Raw genomic sequence first — 24,212 nt, 5'->3', positions numbered from 1 at the left:
GAAGATGTCAGTGTTGAAGTACACCAGGATGAGGAGGATATGGGTGTTGCTGGCGCTGGGGAGGAAATTGATAAGGAGGATTCTGATGGTGAGGTGGTTTGTTTAAGTCAGGCACCCGGGGAGACACCTGTTGTCCGTGGGAGGAATATGGCCGTTGACATGCCTGGTGAAAATACCAAAAAAATCAGCTCTTCAGTGTGGAAGTATTTCACCAGAAATGCGGACAACATTTGTCAAGCCGTGTGTTCCCTTTGTCAAGCTGTAATAAGTAGGGGTAAGGACGTTAACCACCTCGGAACATCCTCCCTTATACGTCACCTGCAGCGCATTCATAATAAGTCAGTGACAAGTTCAAAAACTTTGGGCGACAGCGGAAGCAGTCCACTGACCAGTAAATCCCTTCCTCTTGTAACCAAGCTCACGCAAACCACCCCACCAACTCCCTCAGTGTCAATTTCCTCCTTCCCCAGGAATGCCAATAGTCCTGCAGGCCATGTCACTGGCAATTCTGACGAGTCCTCTCCTGCCTGGGATTCCTCCGATGCATCCTTGCGTGTAACGCCTACTGCTGCTGGCGCTGCTGTTGTTGCTGCTGGGAGTCGATGGTCATCCCAGAGGGGAAGTCGTAAGCCCACTTGTACTACTTCCAGTAAGCAATTGACTGTCCAACAGTCCTTTGCGAGGAAGATGAAATATCACAGCAGTCATCCTGCTGCAAAGCGGATAACTGAGGCCTTGACAACTATGTTGGTGTTAGACGTGCGTCCGGTATCCGCCGTTAGTTCACAGGGAACTAGACAATTTATTGAGGCAGTGTGCCCCCGTTACCAAATACCATCTAGGTTCCACTTCTCTAGGCAGGCGATACCGAGAATGTACACGGACGTCAGAAAAAGACTCACCAGTGTCCTAAAAAATGCAGTTGTACCCAATGTCCACTTAACCACGGACATGTGGACAAGTGGAGCAGGGCAGGGTCAGGACTATATGACTGTGACAGCCCACTGGGTAGATGTATGGACTCCCGCCGCAAGAACAGCAGCGGCGGCACCAGTAGCAGCATCTCGCAAACGCCAACTCTTTCCTAGGCAGGCTACGCTTTGTATCACCGGTTTCCAGAATACGCACACAGCTGAAAACCTCTTACGGCAACTGAGGAAGATCATCGCGGAATGGCTTACCCCAATTGGACTCTCCTATGGATTTGTGGCATCGGACAACGCCAGCAATATTGTGTGTGCATTAAATATGGGCAAATTCCAGCACGTCCCATGTTTTGCACATACCTTGAATTTGGTGGTGCAGAATTTTTTAAAAAACGACAGGGGCGTGCAAGAGATGCTGTCGGTGGCCAGAAGAATTGCGGGACACTTTCGGCGTACAGGCACCACGTACAGAAGACTGGAGCACCACCAAAAACTACTGAACCTGCCCTGCCATCATCTGAAGCAAGAAGTGGTAACGAGATGGAATTCAACCCTCTATATGCTTCAGAGGTTGGAGGAGCAGCAAAAGGCCATTCAAGCCTATACAATTGAGCACGATATAGGAGGTGGAATGCACCTGTCTCAAGTGCAGTGGAGAATGATTTCAACGTTGTGCAAGGTTCTGATGCCCTTTGAACTTGCCACACGTGAAGTCAGTTCAGACACTGCCAGCCTGAGTCAGGTCATTCCCCTCATCAGGCTTTTGCAGAAGAAGCTGGAGACATTGAAGGAGGAGCTAACACGGAGCGATTCCGCTAGGCATGTGGGACTTGTGGATGGAGCCCTTAATTCGCTTAACAAGGATTCACGGGTGGTCAATCTGTTGAAATCAGAGCACTACATTTTGGCCACCGTGCTCGATCCTAGATTTAAAACCTACCTTGGATCTCTCTTTCCGGCAGACACAAGTCTGCTGGGGTTGAAAGACCTGCTGGTGAGAAAATTGTCAAGTCAAGCGGAACGCGACCTGTCAACATCTCCTCCTTCACATTCTCCCGCAACTGGGGGTGCGAGGAAAAGGCTCAGAATTCCGAGCCCACCCGCTGGCGGTGATGCAGGGCAGTCTGGAGCGACTGCTGATGCTGACATCTGGTCCGGACTGAAGGACCTGACAACGATTACGGACATGTCGTCTACTGTCACTGCATATGATTCTCTCCCCATTGAAAGAATGGTGGAGGATTATATGAGTGACCGCATCCAAGTAGGCACGTCAGACAGTCCGTACTTATACTGGCAGGAAAAAGAGGCAATTTGGAGGCCCTTGCACAAACTGGCTTTATTCTACCTAAGTTGCCCTCCCACAAGTGTGTACTCCGAAAGAGTGTTTAGTGCCGCCGCTCACCTTGTCAGCAATCGGCGTACGAGGTTACATCCAGAAAATGTGGAGAAGATGATGTTCATTAAAATTAATTATAATCAATTCCTCCGTGGAGACATTCACCAGCAGCAATTGCCTCCACAAAGTACACAGGGAGCTGAGATGGTGGATTCCAGTGGGGACGAATTGATAATCTGTGAGGAGGGGGATGTACACGGTGATATATCGGAGGATGATGATGAGGTGGACATCTTGCCTCTGTAGAGCCAGTTTGTGCAAGGAGAGATTAATTGCTTCTTTTTTGGTGGGGGTCCAAACCAACCCGTCATTTCAGTCACAGTCGTATGGCACACCCTGTCACTGAAATGATGGGTTGGTTAAAGTGTGCATGTCCTGTTTATACAACATAAGGGTGGGTGGGAGGGCCCAAGGACAATTCCATCTTGCACCTCTTTTTTCTTTCATTTTTCTTTGCGTCGTGTGCTGTTTGGGGAGTAGTTTTTGGAAGGGCCATCCTGCGTGACACTGCAGTGCCACTCCTAGATGGGCCAGGTGTTTGTGTCGGCCACTTGGGTCGCTTATCTTAGTCACACAGCTACCTCATTGCGCATCTTTTTTTTCTTCTTTGCGTCATGTGCTGTTTGGGGAGTAGTTTTTTGAAGGGCCATCCTGCGTGACACTGCAGTGCCACTCCTAGATGGGCCAGGTGTTTGTGTCGGCCACTAGGGTCGCTTAGCTTAGTCACACAGCTACCTCATTGCGCCTCTTTTTTTCTTTGCGTCATGTGCTGTTTGGGGGGTGTTTTTTGGAAGGGCCATCCTGCGTGACACTGCAGTGCCACTCCTGGATGGGCCAGGTGTTTGTGTCGGCCACTAGGGTCGCTTAGCTTACTCACACAGCTACCTCATTGCGCCTCTTTTTTTTCTTCTTTGCGTCATGTGCTGTTTGGGGAGTAGTTTTTGGAAGGGACATCCTGCGTGACACTGCAGTGCCACTCCTAGATGGGCCAGGTGTTTGTGTCGGCCACTTGGGTCGCTTATCTTAGTCACACAGCTACCTCATTGCGCCTCTTTTTTTCTTTGCGTCATGTGCTGTTTGGGGGGTGTTTTTTGGAAGGGCCATCCTGCGTGACACTGCAGTGCCACTCCTAGATGGGCCAGGTATTTGTGTCGGCCACTTGGGTCGCTTATCTTAGTCACACAGCTACCTCATTGCGCCTCTTTTTTTCTTTGCGTCATGTGCTGTTTGGGGGGTGTTTTTTGGAAGGGCCATCCTGCGTGACACTGCAGTGCCACTCCTAGATGGGCCAGGTGTTTGTGTCGGCCACTAGGGTCGCTTATCTTAGTCACACAGCTACCTCATTGCGCATCTTTTTTTTCTTCTTTGCGTCATGTGCTGTTTGGGGAGTTGTTTTTTGAAGGGCCATCCTGCGTGACACTGCAGTGCCACTCCTAGATGGGCCAGGTGTTTGTGTCGGCCACTATGGTCGCTTAGCTTAGTCACACAGCTACCTCATTGCGCCTCTTTTTTTCTTTGCGTCATGTGCTGTTTGGGGGGTGTTTTTTGGAAGGGCCATCCTGCGTGACACTGCAGTGCCACTCCTGGATGGGCCAGGTGTTTGTGTCGGCCACTTGGGTCGCTTAGCTTAGCCACACAGCTACCTCATTGCACCTCTTTTTTTCTTTGCGTCATGTGCTGTTTGGGGAGTAGTTTTTTGAAGGGCCATCCTGCGTGACACTGCAGTGCCACTCCTAGATGGGCCAGGTGTTTGTGTCGGCCACTATGGTCGCTGAGCTTAGTCATCCAGCGACCTCGGTGCAAATTTTAGGACTAAAAATAATATTGTGAGGTGTGAGGTGTTCAGAATAGACTGAAAATGAGTGGAAATTATGGTTATTGAGGTTAATAATACTTTGGGATCAAAATGACCCCCAAATTCTATGATTTAAGCTGTTTTTTAGGGTTTTTTGAAAAAAACACCCGAATCCAAAACACACCCGAATCCGACAAAAAAAATTCGGTGAAGTTTTGCCAAAACGCGTTCGAACCCAAAACACGGCCGCGGAACCGAACCCAAAACCAAAACACAAAACCCGAAAAATTTCCGGTGCTCACTAGTGTCCGGCAACACCGCACTTGTAATCAGACTCAAAATAAACTACAGCTCCCAGCAGTCCTTGCTGCCAGGAGCTCCCAGCAACAAGGGCTGCTGGGAGCTGTAGTTTATTTTGAGTCTGATTACAACTGCGGTGTTGCCCGACACTAGTCTGATCACTAGTGCAGTGCGGTGCTGACGGACACCGGCACCGTGCCGGCAGTAACAGACTCTCACCAGGTACAATCTGACAGTACTGCACTTCTACCCTTTGGTCGCGGGTGGCACCGCCAGGCGGCGCCCCCTCCTTGCCTGGCGCCCCTGGCGAGTGCCATCATGGCCAATGGGTAGATACACCCCTGCATACACACATTGATGGAGGATACGAGGTTGGATTATCTTCTCAGTGTGTTGCTGAATCACTCTGTCCAGGAAATGGGCGGATCTTGATGGCAGCTGGGCAGATAACATGCCAAAGCAGATCCATCTCATGGGAGTGTCATGGACCTGCAGTCAGACTTCCGTGCGAGGTGGGAAAATAGAGAAGTGATGTCTATTGCAGATGGAGCTTTAGCTTCCGCTATGGAGTATGTGTAAGTGCTAAAGCAAATGATTAAATTTGGGGTGTAGATTGAAAAACAGTAGGCGATGCGACTATACAAATGAATTTGGAAGGATAGCCGCAAAGCATAAGGTAGGAAGGGGTCCATGTACTAAAAATGCATATATAGTGGAGAAAAAGCTGCTCCTGCTTCACCTGTTATTGTTGCGAAGCAGGAGATGGCTAATGTGACATGTACTAAAAAATAACCCCACTGGGAAAGTAAGAGTCAGCAGAGACACATTGTGCGTCCTGATTGCTCTGTGGACCCTTACCTGTAACCACTCTGGCCTGCTCTCCTGTTGTGTGCAGTTTCAGCATTTAGGGTTGTTGTTTTTTTAACAAACTTTATTAACAAATGGATAAATATCACTTCACTACCTGCAGCCTGCTTTTCACTGGTCTTCACATGAGGAGAGACAGATAATGGCTGCTAGAGGTGATGACGCCGGTGCTGGAGTAGACAGCTAGCTGATGGTAAGTGACTTCTCTCCTTAGTAACACCTGGGTCACTTAGAGTTGCCATAGGTTCCTATGGCTGTGCCAATATTCTAGCCTACTCTTGGCGCTAGTTAGCTAGCTAAACAATGAAAACCATTTAGTAAAATCGAAAAGTGAAGGGATTTTCTCTACCTTTTCTTCATTTGGCCTTTTTATCTCCACACAGTACATGGACTTCTATACATGGCTGCCTGCCACAGACGTCTACAGTCATTTTGCATCCAATTTAACCACCCTCAGTAACTCTTACTGTCTGGCTGTAAAAAGGTGGGTGTGGCGATTCAGCATATCAAATGAAAACTCTATTCACTATTAGAGTATCAAAAATGTATTGGATGAGCAAAACTTTTGAGCCTTCCAATAGCCCTATAAGATTTTTCTACCAGAAATTGTGAATGTATTGAAAAATATTTTAATAATCAATTATAAGAAATAAGGAAATAATATTTTATATGTTTTTTACAGATGTACTGTACATAACGCCCCTCCCTTGCATTACTACTGCACAGTTTAAACCGTTTCAAAATACTATGCATGGAAAATGCTAATATTATACCACACTGAACTATATTCATAAAATTAATAAAAAATGTAAAAAAAAAAAGTAAATATAAATATGTCAGTATTACTCGCCCTACTGTATGTGTTCAAATGTAGACAGTGCCATGTTGATACCTGCTAATAGAGAATACCATACTCTGTTCTTTTGTTTTATTATATAGTCACCTGGCCCAAGTTCCAGCCGTCTTCACCAATGTAATCATCATTTCCATAATAGAAAATGGTACTATCACTTAGAACATATTCTTCCCTTTCTGACTCATCAGCCAGATAAACGTCATCATCTGAAAAGACAGGTTCCTTAAATTAGTGGAGCTGATATTAATATGTTTTTTGTGTTACCAATCCTATAGTAATTGGCTTCAGTAAATACATAAATACCCAGCATACATATCCTAGGTTTTTTCTTTACTAGTGAATTTCACTTGATCGATGCTGCACTGCAGTGTGTAAATACTGAATAGATACCATTGGGCCTAATTCAGACTGGATCGATGCAATGGCAGCGATCGCAGTCTGAAGGCCTTTCTTAGTGGAGTGTGCTCGCGTAGCCTGATGGACAGGCAGAGGCGGTCGCGGGGAGGGAGGAAGGGGGTGTGCCAACGGCATTAGAACACCGTTGACGGGGTATGGTCCGGACAATACAGGTGTGTCCGGACCGTTGCGAGGGTGGGCCATGGTGGCTCCATGTCGTCACACACAGCCGCTGTGACCCGGGTCGCGGCTGGTAGCCGCCTACCAGCGCAGGGCCAGACATGCTGGGCGGACTAGCCCTGTGTTGGGTGTCCCCCCGCATGCCTGAGAATCTAATCGTAGATGTGCTAAATTTAGCACATCTACAATCAGCTCTGAATCACCCCCATTGTGTGGAATACATGCATATATCTGTATGGCATATAAAACAGTGCTGGGAGTGAGTTTGGGGGCAGCTGCTGTGGGAACACTGGGCATGACAAAGATTGATGAAGAAGGGTAATGCGCCGCAAGGCCACACCTCCCTTTTTAGGCACGTACGAAGTTCATATGTTATAGAGGTCTGGTTTAGCCACATTTATAGATTAAATGAATTGTGTGTGAGGGAACATCTGAACTGTCATTAGTTTATGGGGGAATTAAATTGCTGGTGAGTTTCTCGCCTGTCCGAATTCACGCAATACCCCTGCACTCTACAGCGGAGGACTATAGCGCAAAAGTGTTTGCTATCTTATAGAGTAGCAAGCACTTTTGAGCGATATTTAGTTGCCCTTCACCAACAGTTGAATTCCCCCCTATATGTCACCTTTGAATTTTTTGGGAAATTCACTTTTCTACCAGTGTTACTTTTGCCACTAAGAAAATTACGTTTCTTGGTAACTATGTCTTAGTAATGAGGTGTCTGCCTACAGGATGTAGTAGTCACTATGTTGACAATAAAAATCTCGACAGTCATAATACTGACATAGTCCAAAAGTCGACGGCCAACATGTTGACATGGACATGATGTTGACAATGAAAAAAGAAATGTCAACAGTCAAAATGTTGACTTCCAAAATGTAGACACAGTCATAATTGTTTTACCTTGTGGCCACCACTAGGGAGCGCAAAACAGAGCAATTCAATTGTTTCTCCATTTAGACGCATGGTAATCATAGGGAGTACATTTTTGTTTTAACCAGGAGCTTGTATTTATTGTAGTGCAGAGTCTGGGTACAGCCATACTCACAGTTATGTATACAAGTAGTGACGATTGAGCGGAGCATACAGCTACAGTACAGTATGTATTACTGTAGCGTTTAAATACTGTGACAAGATGGCGCTGTACAGACTAAAGAACAGCAGTCATCTTGATAAAGGATCAGATGCTTCATGTAAAGGAGTTTCATAGAAGAAGCGTAGTAGCACACTCCATATACCAAAACATATGCTATATTTTCTGATTTACTTTGTGAACAGTTTTTACTGTTTATTGAGGGAGGATAATGCTGTATGTCCTGGGCCAAATGTACATTCAAAACAGTATGTCAATTAGTGACTCATGCCTGTAATCTACGGTCATTTTATTCTGCACCAAATCCAATTTCAGATTAAGATCTTTCATTACTTGTTGGGCCAATATATTTTCCCATGAGTGATTAGAGCTAGGTAATTGTACAGTATTTATTGACCCTTACAGATATTACTAAAATCGGAATCCCGACCACCGGCCAGAAACCCCATTTGGGTGGTAGTCCACACCACCACCTGAGGGAGAATAGAACCATGTGGTGACCGAAGTGTGGTGACCAAAGCATGGTGAGCACAGCAAGCCCGCGTGGGGACACACTGCGCTCGATGTCGGGTTTCCAGCATTGATATTTCGACCGCCAGGATCCCGTCAGTCGGGAAATCATACTGATCCCATTTGCAGAACCCTTTTGAGCCAGTATCTGGGGAAATGTAGCGTTTGCAGTGATTTTTTTTTCCAATGAGTTATTCGCTCTTCCACCTATTTTTGTGATGGCTGATTCACACAAACAACGTGCTGCTGTGAGTTTTGTTTCTGTTTGGTAAAAAAATGCGGCGGAAATGGTTGTTATGCTACAAACAGCTACAAAGTTTTTATTTGGGAGTTTAAAAAAGGTTGCATCACGATTTGAGAGAAAAAAGTCCCGATTTGTGGCAAACAGGTGACTGGTTCTTCCATCATGACAACGCGCCTGCCCACATAGCGCTGAGTGTTAAGCAAGTTTTAACAAAAAACGACATGACTCCTTTGCCTCACCCATCGTATTCACCTCATCTCGCCCTGTGCAACTTTTTTAATTTTCTTCGGATGAAAAGAGACCTTAAAAGAAAATGTTTTGCTGATATTGAAGAAGTGAGTGTAAAAAATGTTTTGAGCAATGGAAAAAATGTTTGGACAAATGTATTGATTCATGTAGAGAGTACTTTGAGGGTGACTGAAGTTTCAAAATGTACATTTAATTAATCAATCAATCAATCAATCAATCAATCAATCAATCATTAAGTCCTGTTTCTTTTGGGTACCCCCTTGTATTCATGTTACTTTGCTTTTACTGTAAGGAAGCTGTATAAGTCTACTCCATAATACCATGGACAACTTATTAAAAGGTCTTCAGTGCATTAATAGTATACAATAGAGTACTGAGAAACAGCTCTTACCAAATGCCCAGGGATTGAAGAGTAGAATGAATTCGCCCAGCACATGTGATGAGAAAGTTCCAGAGAAGAGATTGACAGTCAGCCTGTATGATCCAATGATTGCAGTAACTGGAGATGTTATTGTGACAGTCACAGTTCTTGAATTAGAGAAATCTGTAACTGCAGTCCAAGATCCTCTGATGGCTTCAGTTGTGGATAACGGGAATGTGGATTTAGTCTTATTTTCCACACTTGGTGACTTTCGTTAAAGAAGGTTCATCATTAAAATAATGCACTTTTTCAGAAAAAAAATAAAAGCAACTTATTACATATATGTTGTCATTTTGCTTGGGTGTTCAGATGAGAAGTATTCCGTAAATATAAATAGAATTTGTTGTATATGCCACTAAGCATACTGTAGATGCCTCTGGTTCAGGTGTGGATTTTGGGCCTCATTCAGCATGGATCGCTATTGTGAGAAATTGCAGTTGTCTGTGAGTAGAAAGGCACTGCCCCGACTGAATCGTAGATCGCTATCCACTCGCCGATGCATACGCAAATCCCGTAACATCGAAGAATCTTTGCCGCCTAATCAAACGTGAGTAGGTCTGAGGCTTCCACCAATTTGTGACTAAGGGCCTAAATCACGCCTGTGTTTTTTCTGACACACCCTGAAAACATCAGGTTTCCACCCAGAAACGCCGGCTTCCTGTCAGTCAAACAGCGGCTACATTGTGATTATGGTCTGTACGCAACTTCTGTTGCTATTACCTCTAGTGCAGTGTGAACGCTACGCATGCGCAGTCATTCGATAATCGATACATTTGCGAGTTCTCACAATAGTGATCCATGCTGAATTAGGCCCTTTGTGAACCTTGTAGAATTATCTGTATTTTTGCTCCCATGTGACCTAAAACTGTCAGTATCATATTTTGCTCTTTGTCAACCACGATTCCTCATGACCTCCAAGAACAAAAATAGGGCTGTGTACAAAAAAAACCCAAAAAACATGTGCCTGGGACAAGATCAGTCCGTGAGTGGGTGAGTTGAGATACTGCTACTGCCGTTTCCAGGCAGTTGTAATGGCAAATCATCCATCTTGCAGCTAACTGAATTGATCCTAAAACTTATTGTGTACAAAGACTCCTTCCTTAACTATACATGAATGCTTATTCAACGCATGTTAAAGTGTAGTCATTGAAGAAATATGCCAGAAATATAACATGTCCTGATTTGTTATAAATGCACATGGTGCTAATAAGAAAAAGTCACTACAAATTTCTGCCAGCCATCAATTTAGTACGGCCCTTTTCACTTCTTTGAACTCCTCCTTTTTTTTTGCATAATAAATCATAAGGGGACATTGGGTCTGCGATTGTTACATGTAATTTTTGTGTTTTTGAAAGTTTTTATACATTGCCTGACGTATCTAGGAATTACATTTTCACAAAAGTGCTACTATAAAGTAGAGATGAGCGGGTTCGGTTCCTCGGAATCCGAACCCGCCCGAACTTCAGCTTTTTTTACACGGATCCGAGCGACTCGGATCTTCCCGCCTTGCTCGGTTAACCCGAGCGCGCCCGAACGTCATCATGACGCTGTCGGATTCTCGCGAGGCTCGGATTCTATCGCGAGACTCGGATTCTATATAAGGAGCTGCGCGTCGCCGCCATTTTCACACGTGCATTGAGATTGATAGGGAGAGGACGTGGCTGGCATCCTCTCCATTTAGATTATAAGAGAGAGAGATTTACTGGAGCTTAGGACTAGGAGGAGTACTGTAGAAGTGTAGAGAGTGCAGAGAGTTTACTAGTGAGTGACCACCAGACAGTGCAGTTTATTTAATATATCCGTTCTCTGCCTGAAAAAAGCGATACACACAGTGACTCAGTCACATACCATATCTGTGTGCACTGCTCAGGCTCAGCCCAGTGTGCTGCATCATCTATATATATTATATATCTGTCTGACTGCTCAGCTCACACAGCTTATAATTGTGGGGGAGACTGGGGAGCACTGCAGTGCCAGTTATAGGTTATAGCAGGAGCCAGGAGTACATAATATTATATAGTGAGTGACCACCAGACAGTGCAGTTTATTTAATATATCCGTTCTCTGCCTGAAAAAAGCGATACACACAGTGACTCAGTCACATACCATATCTGTGTGCACTGCTCAGGCTCAGCCCAGTGTGCTGCATCATCTATATATATTATATATCTGTCTGACTGCTCAGCTCACACAGCTTATAATTGTGGGGGAGACTGGGGAGCACTGCAGTGCCAGTTATAGGTTATAGCAGGAGCCAGGAGTACATAATATTATATTAAAATTAAACAGTGCACACTTTTGCTGCAGGAGTGCCACTGCCAGTGTGACTGACCAGTGACCTGACCACACTGACCACCAGTATAGTTAGTAGTATACTTATATTGTGATTGCCTGAAAAAGTTAAACACTCGTCGTGTGACTTCACTTGTGTGTTGTTGTTTTTTTTATTCTATAAAAATAAAACTCATTCTGCTGACAGACAGTGTCCAGCTGGTCCGTCATTATATAATATATAATATATACCTGTCCGGCTGCAGTAGTGATATATATATATTTTTTATATCATTTATCATCCAGTCGCAGCAGACACAGTACGGTAGTTCACGGCTGTGGCTACCTCTGTGTCTGCACTCGGCAGGCAGTCCGTCCATAATTGTATACCACCTAACCGTGGTTTTTTTTTCTTCTTTATACATACATACTACTACGACATCTCTTTATCAACCAGTCTATATTAGCAGCAGACACAGTACAGTACGGTAGTTCACGGCTGTGGCTACCTCTGTGTCTGCACTCGGCAGGCAGTCCGTCCATAATTGTATACCACCTAACCGTGGTTTTTTTTTCTTTCTTCTTTATACATACATAGTTACATAGACATCTCTTTATCAACCAGTCTATATTAGCAGCAGACACAGTACAGTACGGTAGTTCACGGCTGTGGCTACCTCTGTGTCTGCACTCGGCAGGCAGTCCGTCCATAATTGTATACCACCTAACCGTGGTTTTTTTTTCTTTCTTCTTTATACATACATAGTTACATAGACATCTCTTTATCAACCAGTCTATATTAGCAGCAGACACAGTACAGTACGGTAGTTCACGGCTGTGGCTACCTCTGTGTCTGCACTCGGCAGGCTGTCCGTCCATAATTGTATACCACCTAACCGTGGTTTTTTTTTCTTTCTTCTTTATACATACATAGTTACATAGACATCTCTTTATCAACCAGTCTATATTAGCAGCAGACACAGTACAGTACGGTAGTTCACGGCTGTGGCTACCTCTGTGTCTGCACTCGGCAGGCAGTCCGTCCATAATTGTATACCACCTAACCGTGGTTTTTTTTTCTTTCTTCTTTATACATACATAGTTACATAGACATCTCTTTATCAACCAGTCTATATTAGCAGCAGACACAGTACAGTATGGTAGTTCACGGCTGTGGCTACCTCTGTGTCTGCACTCGGCAGGCAGTCCGTCCATAATTGTATACCACCTAACCGTGTTTTTTTTTTCTTTCTTCTTTATACATACATAGTTACATAGACATCTCTTTATCAACCAGTCTATATTATTAGCAGCAGACACAGTACAGTACGGTAGTTCACGGCTGTGGCTACCTCTGTGTCTGCACTCGGCAGGCAGTCCGTCCATAATTGTATACCACCTAACCGTGGTTTTTTTTTCTTTCTTCTTTATACATACATAGTTACATAGACATCTCTTTATCAACCAGTCTATATTAGCAGCAGACACAGTACAGTACGGTAGTTCACGGCTGTGGCTACCTCTGTGTCTGCACTCGGCAGGCAGTCCGTCCATAATTGTATACCACCTAACCGTGGTTTTTTTTTCTTTCTTCTTTATACATACATAGTTACATAGACATCTCTTTATCAACCAGTCTATATTAGCAGCAGACACAGTACAGTACGGTAGTTCACGGCTGTGGCTACCTCTGTGTCTGCACTCGGCAGGCAGTCCATAATTGTATACTAGTATCCATCTCCATTGTTTACCTGAGGTGCCTTTTAGTTGTGCCTATTAAAATATGGAGAACAAAAATGTTGAGGTTCCAAAATTAGGGAAAGATCAAGATCCACTTCCACCTCGTGCTGAAGCTGCTGCCACTAGTCATGGCCGAGATGATGAAATGCCAGCAACGTCGTCTGCCAAGGCCGATGCCCAATGTCATAGTACAGAGCATGTCAAATCCAAAACACCAAATATCAGAAAAAAAAGGACTCCAAAACCTAAAATAAAATTGTCGGAGGAGAAGCGTAAACTTGCCAATATGCCATTTACGACACGGAGTGGCAAGGAACGGCTGAGGCCCTGGCCTATGTTCATGGCTAGTGGTTCAGCTTCACATGAGGATGGAAGCACTCAGCCTCTCGCTAGAAAAATGAAAAGACTCAAGCTGGCAAAAGCAGCACAGCAAAGAACTGTGCATTCTTCGAAATCCCAAATCCACAAGGAGAGTCCAATTGTGTCGGTTGCGATGCCTGACCTTCCCAACACTGGACGTGAAGAGCATGCGCCTTCCACCATTTGCACGCCCCCTGCAAGTGCTGGAAGGAGCACCCGCAGTCCAGTTCCTGATAGTCAGATTGAAGATGTCAGTGTTGAAGTACACCAGGATGAGGAGGATATGGGTGTTGCTGGCGCTGGGGAGGAAATTGACCAGGAGGATTCTGATGGTGAGGTGGTTTGTTTAAGTCAGGCACCCGGGGAGACACCTGTTGTCCGTGGGAGGAATATGGCCGTTGACATGCCAGGTGAAAATACCAAAAAAATCAGCTCTTCGGTGTGGAGGTATTTCACCAGAAATGCGGACAACAGGTGTCAAGCCGTGTGTTCCCTTTGTCAAGCTGTAATAAGTAGGGGTAAGGACGTTAACCACCTCGGAACATCCTCCCTTATACGTCACCTGCAGCGCATTCATAATAAGTCAGTGACAAGTTCAAAAACTTTGGGTGACAGCGGAAGCAGTCCACTGACCAGTAAATCCCTTCCTCTTGTAACCAAGCTCACGCAAACCACCCCACCAACTCCCTCAGTGTCAATTTCCTCCTTCCCCAGGAATGCCAATAGTCCTGCAGGCCATGTCACTGGCAATTCTGACGATTCCTCTCCTGCCTGGGATTCCTCCGATGCATCCTTGCGTGTAACGCCTACTGCTGCTGGCGCTGCTGTTGTTGCTGCTGGGAGTCGATGGTCATCCCAGAGGGGAAGTCGTAAGCCCACTTGTACTACTTCCAGTAAGCAATTGACTGTTCAACAGTCCTTTGCGAGGAAGATGAAATATCACAGCAGTCATCCTGCTGCAAAGCGGATAACTGAGGCCTTGACAACTATGTTGGTGTTAGACGTGCGTCCGGTATCCGCCGTTAGTTCACAGGGAACTAGACAATTTATTGAGGCAGTGTGCCCCCGTTACCAAATACCATCTAGGTTCCACTTCTCTAGGCAGGCGATACCGAGAATGTACACGGACGTCAGAAAAAGACTCACCAGTGTCCTAAAAAATGCAGTTGTACCCAATGTCCACTTAACCACGGACATGTGGACAAGTGGAGCAGGGCAGGGTCAGGACTATATGACTGTGACAGCCCACTGGGTAGATGTATGGACTCCCGCCGCAAGAACAGCAGCGGCGGCACCAGTAGCAGCATCTCGCAAACGCCAACTCTTTCCTAGGCAGGCTACGCTTTGTATCACCGCTTTCCAGAATACGCACACAGCTGAAAACCTCTTACGGCAACTGAGGAAGATCATCGCGGAATGGCTTACCCCAATTGGACTCTCCTGTGGATTTGTGGCATCGGACAACGCCAGCAATATTGTGTGTGCATTAAATATGGGCAAATTCCAGCACGTCCCATGTTTTGCACATACCTTGAATTTGGTGGTGCAGAATTTTTTAAAAAACGACAGGGGCGTGCAAGAGATGCTGTCGGTGGCCAGAAGAATTGCGGGACACTTTCGGCGTACAGGCACCACGTACAGAAGACTGGAGCACCACCAAAAACTACTGAACCTGCCCTGCCATCATCTGAAGCAAGAAGTGGTAACGAGGTGGAATTCAACCCTCTATATGCTTCAGAGGTTGGAGGAGCAGCAAAAGGCCATTCAAGCCTATACAATTGAGCACGATATAGTAGGTGGAATGCACCTGTCTCAAGCGCAGTGGAGAATGATTTCAACGTTGTGCAAGGTTCTGATGCCCTTTGAACTTGCCACACGTGAAGTCAGTTCAGACACTGCCAGCCTGAGTCAGGTCATTCCCCTCATCAGGCTTTTGCAGAAGAAGCTGGAGACATTGAAGGAGGAGCTAACACGGAGCGATTCCGCTAGGCATGTGGGACTTGTGGATGGAGCCCTTAATTCGCTTAACAAGGATTCACGGGTGGTCAATCTGTTGAAATCAGAGCACTACATTTTGGCCACCGTGCTCGATCCTAGATTTAAAGCCTACCTTGGATCTCTCTTTCCGGCAGACACAAGTCTGCTGGGGTTGAAAGACCTGCTGGTGACAAAATTGTCAAGTCAAGCGGAACGCGACCTGTCAACATCTCCTCCTTCACATTCTCCCGCAACTGGGGGTGCGAGGAAAAGGCTCAGAATTCCGAGCCCACCCGCTGGCGGTGATGCAGGGCAGTCTGGAGCGACTGCTGATGCTGACATCTGGTCCGGACTGAAGGACCTGCACAACGATTACGGACATGTCGTCTACTGTCACTGCATATGATTCTCTCAACATTGATAGAATGGTGGAGGATTATATGAGTGACCGCATCCAAGTAGGCACGTCACACAGTCCGTACTTATACTGGCAGGAAAAAGAGGCAATTTGGAGGCCCTTGCACAAACTGGCTTTATTCTACCTAAGTTGCCCTCCCACAAGTGTGTACTCCGAAAGAGTGTTTAGTGCCGCCGCTCACCTTGTCAGCAATCGGCGTACGAGGTTACATCCAGAAAATGTGGAGAAGATGATGTTCATTAAAATGAATTATAATCAATTCCTCCGCGGAGACATTGACCAGCAGCAATTGCCTCCACAAAGTACACAGGGAGCTGAGATGGTGGATTCCAGTGGGGACGAATTGATAATCTGTGAGGAGGGGGATGTACACGGTGATATATCGGAGGGTGATGATGAGGTGGACATCTTGCCTCTGTAGAGCCAGTTTGTGCAAGGAGAGATTAATTGCTTCTTTTTTGGGGGGGGTCCAAACCAACCCGTCATATCAGTCACAGTCGTGTGGCAGACCCTGTCACTGAAATGATGGGTTGGTTAAAGTGTGCATGTCCTGTTTTGTTTATACAACATAAGGGTGGGTGGGAGGGCCCAAGGACAATTCCATCTTGCACCTCTTTTTTCTTTTCTTTTTCTTTGCATCATGTGCTGATTGGGGAGGGTTTTTTGGAAGGGACATCCTGCGTGACACTGCAGTGCCACTCCTAAATGGGCCCGGTGTTTGTGTCGGCCACTAGGGTCGCTAATCTTACTCACACAGTCAGCTACCTCATTGCGCCTCTTTTTTTCTTTGCGTCATGTGCTGTTTGGGGAGGGTTTTTTGGAAGGGACATCCTGCGTGACACTGCAGTGCCACTCCTAGATGGGCCCGGTGTTTGTGTCGGCCACTAGGGTCGCTAATCTTACTCACACAGCTACCTCATTGCGCCTCTTTTTTTCTTTGCGTCATGTGCTGTTTGGGGAGGGTTTTTTGGAAGGGACATCCTGCGTGACACTGCAGTGCCACTCCTAGATGGGCCCGGTGTTTGTGTCGGCCACTAGGGTCGCTAATCTTACTCACACAGCTACCTCATTGCGCCTCTTTTTTTCTTTGCGTCATGTGCTGTTTGGGGAGGGTTTTTTGGAAGGGCCATCCTGCGTGACACTGCAGTGCCACTCCTAGATGGGCCCGGTGTTTGTGTCGGCCACTAGGGTCGCTAATCTTACTCACACAGCTACCTCATTGCGCCTCTTTTTGTCTTTGCGTCATGTGCTGTTTGGGGAGGGTTTTTTGGAAGGGACATCCTGCGTGACACTGCAGTGCCACTCCTAGATGGGCCCGGTGTTTGTGTCGGCCACTAGGGTCGCTTATCTTACTCACACAGCGACCTCGGTGCAAATTTTAGGACTAAAAATAATATTGTGAGGTGTGAGGTATTCAGAATAGACTGAAAATGAGTGTAAATTATGGTTTTTGAGGTTAATAATACTTTGGGATCAAAATGACCCCCAAATTCTATGATTTAAGCTGTTTTTTAGTGTTTTTTGAAAAAAACACCCGAATCCAAAACACACCCGAATCCGACAAAAAAAATTCGGTGAGGTTTTGCCAAAACGCGTTCGAACCCAAAACACGGCCGCGGAACCGAACCCAAAACCAAAACACAAAACCCGAAAAATTTCAGGCGCTCATCTCTACATAAAGATGTACTGTACAGTAAATGTGTCATATGGCAAGTATAGAATAGGATCCAGGGGTGTATTTATCAATGTACCCTCTTTCTCTGAACTAATTTGCATTTGGTATCACCACGTTATACAGCTAAGGCCAATATTTAGAGAGGCCCAAATAACTTATACTCTAGGGCAAGTCAGTTTTTGACCCCTGGTATCAGAGTTTCACTAATCTTCTTCTTACAGGTTGATCATGTGCAAGCCAATAAGGCCACACGTGCAAAGGCTGATTCTTCCATTAGTTAGCTTTAGGCAGTTGCTTAAGGGCTCCCTGACCTGAGGGAGAAGCCCGTTGAGGTTGCCTGTGAGAAAATAGAAGGATGTCCTTGATATCCTTAGTTGTTTATTGCTAGTGAAAGCCGAATTTGCAGCCATAACATTTTATCTATTTATACTTGCTGCAGCTTGTTTCTACATCAGTGTCATCAGCCAAGTGCAGCAGACGGGCAGCAGCATGGGCACCCCATCCCCTTCCCTCTGACACAGCTAATTATACAAACTCTGTCTTCTATACAAGAAGAATAAGGAGCTGAATGAGTAGTAGGAGCTAGGCAGGCAAAGGAAAGTTGTAATTGATACTAGGTGTGTGATTGAGGTTAATGGGTGCTGTGAGATTGGATGTAATGTGTACTGGAGGTGAATTGAGCAATAGGTACTGGGTGGGGGTGGAGGTAATTTGCTGTGAGAGGGGTTAATGTGTGCTTGGGGTGAAAGGATTAATAGGTACTGTGAGAGGGGAGTTAAAAGGTGGTGAGAGTGAATGGATTAATAAGTGCTAGGTGGTAGGGAGGTATCCGGTCTCTAGGTCGACCAAACTTAGGTCGACAGTCACAAGGTCCACCACTATTGGTCGACATACATTAGGTTGACAGGGTTTCTATGTCGAAATGGTCACTAGGTCAACATGTTCTAGGTCGACATGACAAAAAGTTGACATGAGTTTTTCACAATATTTTTAATTTTTTGGAACTTTTCCATACTTTATGATCGACGTGGACTACAATTGGGAATGTAACCTGTGACGAGCGCAGCAGCAGTTGAGCGAGGCACCTTGCCCGAAGCATGGCGAGTGAAGCAAGCCATGCGAGGGGGCACAGTGCACTAATTGGGGTTCCCGGTCACTCTATGAAGAAAACGACACAGAAAATATATTAAAAAAACTCATGTTGACCTTGCTCATGTTGACCTAATGCTTGTGTTGACCTATTTTGGGTGTCGACTTAGTTACTGTCGACCAATAGTTGTCGACCTAGACACTGTCGACCTCAGTGTGGTTGACCCTATGAACCACACCCGGCAGGGATTATTAGGTGCTGAGAGTGAATGGATTAATAGGTGTGTGTGTGTGTGGGGGGGGGGGCTAAATTGTGCTGTTAGAGGGGTTATTAGCATTCAGGGTGCTAATGTGTGCTGTGACACCCTTAATTGTAACCCCACTATGCACCAAATAACTTTAAGTGGCAGGATGTGATTATACAGTACATCCTGCCCTTAAACTCAAGAGATGTGCACATATGTAATGTGACCATTTTTATGTCACAGAACTATGTGCCACTAATGGACTTGCGTCCAACTTTAAATCAAACCCTTCATTGGACCTTTCTTGATACAATAGGTCATTCACTAGGTCGTTAGAACAGTATATAGATAATGTTCATCCAAAATAATAACGATGTTGATTTTGTACTGTTACTTACAATTACTATTGCTGGTCCTAAGTTTGTGTATAATTTCTGTTGTTCGTAGCTCAGTTGATTTTCTTTCCTTAATGTTTTGCATTTGTCTGAGACATATTGCTGATCATTACATAAAGGACTGCAGGTTTGCAATTGTCATACCTATTTCTGCTTTAAATGTGATGTTATCCTCAGGTTTCAGGGCTCTGCTGAGTTTTAGCGTGATGTCAAAAGCCTGACCTCTTCTCAGAATGAGCTGCCCAGTCATGTAATTGCTGGTGTGATGAGCAAGTTTGTTCTTTGCCAAATTAAGATTAACACTTTGAAGATGAAGCATATCTGTAGATTGATTACAAAAAGAAATCAAAGCATTTATTTAGTTTATAAACTTCACATTAAGTATTGTGTTTCTAGACATCACCTTCAGAATGATATACCGTAAATAGTAAAGATCAAAAGAAGAGCTAAAAACCAAGCAGACTCCTAATCAAGGCTTAACTACTGTAAAGCATACTTGCCTACTTTTGAAAAATAGTTTCAGGGAGATTGTAGGAGCGCCGTTGAGGGGGGGTGTCATGGTCAGCCAAAGGGGCGTGTCTAGCACCACCCATGGGCGTATCTATTTCCACTAAGGAGTGTGTCCTGCAGTGGCAGGTGAAACCTGCAGTACGAAGAGCAGCATACCACAAAGGGTTATATAATATGTATATAGGGGGTCATTCCGAGTTGATCACACGTAGCAACTTTTTGCTGCTCGTGCGATCAACTAGACGCCGCCTATGGGGGAGTGTTTTTTAGCATAGCAGGGCTGCGATCACTTGTGCAGACCCGCTATGCTAAAAAAGTTTTGTGCAGAACAAGACCAGCCCTGCCGTTACTTACCCTGTGCGATGGATCCAGCGATGAAGGTCCCAGATTTGACATCAGACATCCGCCCTCCAACTGCCTGGACATGCCTGCGTTCGGATCTCTACGCCAGGAAAATGGTGAGTAGACGCCCCGGAACGCCTCCCCGCTGTCAATCTTCTTACAATTGTGCTAGCGATCACTTTCTTTTTTATACTGGACGCTGCAACGACGCGCGTGCGCATTGCAGCCGCTGCGCATGCCAGTTCCCACCCGTTTGCACCGCAGTGATGAACCGCTACGTGCGAACGGGTCGGAATGACCCCCATAGTGAGTAGGGTATTGCTCACCACTGTTAGGCGTACCTCGGCACGGACTCCCATTAATGCTGAACCGCTCCTGCTGTGTATTGAACTGTGCACACAGCTAGCCTTGGATGGAGATAAATCCGACGGAGATAAAGTACCAGCCAATCGGCTCCTAACTGCCATGTCGCAGGCCAGTTTTAAAATATGACAGTTAGGAGCCGATTGGCTGGTACTTTATCTCTGTGCACTTTATCTCCACCCAAGGCTTAGTAAATACACCCCTAAGGGCCTAATTCAGACTTGATCGCAACAGCAAAATTTTTCTCTAATGGGCGAAACCATGTACAGTGCAGGAGGGCAGATGTAACATGTGCAGAGAGTTAGATTTAGGTGGGGTGTGTTCAAACTGAAATCTAAATTGCAGTGTAAAAATAAAGCAGCCGGTATTTACCCTGCACAGAAACAATATAACCCACCCAAATCTAACTCTCTCTGCACATGTTACATCTGCCCCCCCCCCCTGCACTGTACATGGTTTTGCCCATTAGAGAGAGAAAGATTTTGATTTTGCAATCAGGCCTGAATTAGGCCCTAAGTCACCTGTGTTCAGGCATGGCTACTAAGTCACCTGTGCTCAAGCATGGCTATCCTTTAAACCTGGACAGGATGGTGGAGTATGTGAAGCTCTGGCCTACATTAAAAAAAGCTACATTCAAATAAAAATACATTGAAAATGCAACATACATACATACATACATACATACATACATACATGCATTGAAAAAGCCAGATCCACATAAATTTATTTATTTATTTATTAGCAGTTTCTTATATAGCGCAGCATATTCCGTTGCACTTTACAATTAGAACAACAGTTATAGAACAAAACAGGGCAAAGACAGACATAGCGGTAGGAAGGCCCTGCTCGCAAGCTTACAATCTATCTTGCAAAAAGCCAGATTCGCATAATACATTAAAAACATCATATCCACTAAAAATACATTATATAAAGCCAGATCCACATAAAAAATACATTTACAAAAGCTAGGCCCACAAAAATACATTGAAAATACCACATTCACATAATACATTGAAAACATCCAGATCCACTGAAAATACCAGATTCACATAAATACATTTAAAAGTATCAGAGGTTGTGGGGTGACGGACTGTGACTGGTGGACAGAGGTTGTGGGTGGTGGACTGTGACTGGGGGACAGAGTTTGTGGGGTGACAGACTGTGACTGGTGGACAGAGGTTGTGGGTGGTGGACTGTGACTGGGGGACAGAGTTTGTGGGGTGACGGACTGTGACTGGTGGACAGAGGTTGTGGGGTGACGGACTGTGACTGGTGGACAGAGGTTGTGGGGTGACGGACTGTGACTGGTGGACAGAGGTTGTGGGGTGACGGACTGTGACTGGTGGACAGAGGTTGTGGGGTGACGGACTGTGACTGGGGACAGAGTTTGTGGGTGGTGGACTGTGACTGGGGGACAGAGTTTGTGGGGTGACGGACTGTGACTGGTGGACAGAGGTTGTGGGGTGACGGACTGTGAATGGTGGACAGAGGTTGTGGGGTGACGGACTGTGACTGGTGGACAGAGGTTGTGGGGTGACGGACTGTGACTGGTGGACAGAGGTTGTGGGTGACGGACTGTGACTGGGGACAGAGGCTGTGGGGTGATGGAGTGTGACTGGGGGATAGAGGTTGTGGGGTGACGGACTGTGACTGGGGACAGAGGCTGTGGGGTGATGGACTGTGACTGGGGGATAGAGGGTGTGGGGTGACGGACTGTGACTGGTGGACAGAGGTTGTGGGGTGACGGACTGTGACTGTGAGGCCGAGGTTTATGTGGCCAGGGGACAGAGGTGACAATATTTCTGATTATGGGGCAGAGATTTTGGGGTGACGGACTCTGACTGGGCAAAGGGTGTGTAGTTATAAGCTGTGACCAGGGGACAGAGGAGTTGGTGGTTGCTGACTGGGGACAACGGACAGAAGGTATGAGTAGGAAAAGGAAGGTTGGGGACAAAATACAATAAAAAAGCTAATTCAATCACTCTCACAGGCCAAAAATATAAATCACCCATATTACCCTTGAGAAAGGAAGCAGGGGCTCAGGGTGACACACAGAGGTAGAGGGTGTATAGTGTGTCATACACGGGGGGAGGGTTTCGGGAGTATAGGGTATCACACACACACACACACACCATGTGTCATACACGGAGGATGGGGGTACAGTGTGTCACAGGGGGGTACAAAATGCCATACACACAGAGATAGCGGGTACAGGGTATCAAACACTGGGGGGGCTTGGGGGGTACACGGTGTCACACATACTGGGGTAGGGGGGTACAGGGTGAAATACACACAAAGGTAGTGGGTACAGGATGTCACACACACACAAACACGTAGGGGGGTATAGGGGGTCACACACACAGGTAGGTGGTACAGGGGGTCACACACGTAGGGGGTATAGAGTATAGAGGGCCACACACACACGTAGGGGGTACAGGGGATCACACACAGAGGTAGGGGGTACAGTTGGTCACACAGGTAGGAGGTACAGGGGGTCACACGCATAGGTAGAGGGTATAGGGGGTCACACACACACACACACACACACACACACACACACACACACACGTATGGGGTACAGGGGGTCACACACACAAGTAGGGGGTACAGGGGGTCACACACACAGGTAGGGGGTACAGGGGGTCAAACACAGGGATACCAGGTTACTCACCGTACTGTGTCCAATCAACATCAAGGTGAGCTGCAAGGTGTCACTGAGGGAGGCCGTCGGACCCAGGTACAGGACGACGAGAAGGTCATAGGCAGGAGGATCTAGGCAGGACACGGTGGCTGGCTGGCTGACAGCACAGCGTCCAAGGGAGAAGGAGCTGCTGAGTCTGGGTATGTGCAGCAGCCCTCTCCCAGGACAAGAGCCAGTCCAGTTAGCGTTAGAGGCAGCTTCTCCTTCTCCCCCCTCCTCCTTTCCGCACTGGCAGGCTTTACTATTGCTAGCTGCCCACCCGTTCTGGTGCTTCCCGCTGCTGTCGGCTCACATCAGCTTAATAAGCTGCCCGGCCAGCGGCCGCCCAAACGGAGCGGCATGTTCTGGCGCTCCCTGCCGCTGCAGGCTCAGCTCAGCTGTGTGAGCTGTCCTGCCTTCTGCTGCCCGATCTCAGCTCAGACGGGCAGCGCAAATGCAGAGCCGCTGGCAGGTGATCCTGCCCCACAAATAACCACCAGAGCCTGACCCTGGGCACCCGTACTCACTCCTTAGCTCCACGCTATGGTCCTGCCAATCAGTGAGCACAGCCCCGCCTCCCACAGTGACCGCAGCGTACTACATGCTGTCAGGTTGAGCAATTCAGCATGTCTTCACCCTGCGCAGGCTCCGGCACCTGCACTGCCGGAATAAAATGTGAAAAACCGGGAGGACCAGGGCGATTTGCGGGGCAGCGGGAGGCTCTGGTAAAAAACGGGAGCCTCCCGCTGAATGCGGGAGGGTAGGCAAGTATGCTGTAAAGGTGCATACGCACTGTGCAATATTTTAGTCAATATCGCTCATTTTCCCCCTTCTAAGCTATAGTGACAAAAATATCGCACAGTGCGTATATTTGCAACAACAGCCGATGCGCGTTCTTGGGGTTCGTTAAC

The 24,212-nt window shown here is 46.4% G+C and overlaps 1 protein-coding gene and 1 long non-coding RNA gene across 2 annotated transcripts in view; one reads left to right on the top strand and one right to left on the bottom strand.

The window, feature by feature from the left end:
• The window catches only part of LOC135055930 (protein-glutamine gamma-glutamyltransferase 6-like), a 75,374-nt gene extending 51,631 nt beyond the window's left edge, over positions 1-23,743 (bottom strand). The window contains exons 1-3 of the mRNA XM_063960533.1: positions 23,293-23,743; positions 19,551-19,727; positions 6,231-6,349 (exon numbers count right to left, since the gene is read on the bottom strand). Coding sequence (XP_063816603.1) covers positions 6,231-6,349; positions 19,551-19,725 — 294 coding nt within the window. The 5' untranslated portion in view covers positions 19,726-19,727; positions 23,293-23,743. The remainder of the gene's footprint in view (positions 1-6,230; positions 6,350-19,550; positions 19,728-23,292) is intronic.
• On the top strand, positions 5,377-6,444 carry LOC135055932 (uncharacterized). Its single transcript, XR_010243851.1, has 3 exons — positions 5,377-5,480; positions 5,671-5,771; positions 6,227-6,444. It is a non-coding gene; the product is annotated as an uncharacterized LOC135055932 (long non-coding RNA).
• Positions 23,744-24,212: the final 469 nt, after the last annotated feature.

Source organism: Pseudophryne corroboree, chromosome 3 (assembly GCF_028390025.1).
Source record: "Pseudophryne corroboree isolate aPseCor3 chromosome 3, aPseCor3.hap2, whole genome shotgun sequence".
NCBI lineage: Eukaryota > Metazoa > Chordata > Amphibia > Anura > Myobatrachidae > Pseudophryne > Pseudophryne corroboree.
Note: the sequence above shows the minus strand (reverse complement) of the source record. Positions and strands in the feature narration are given on the sequence as shown.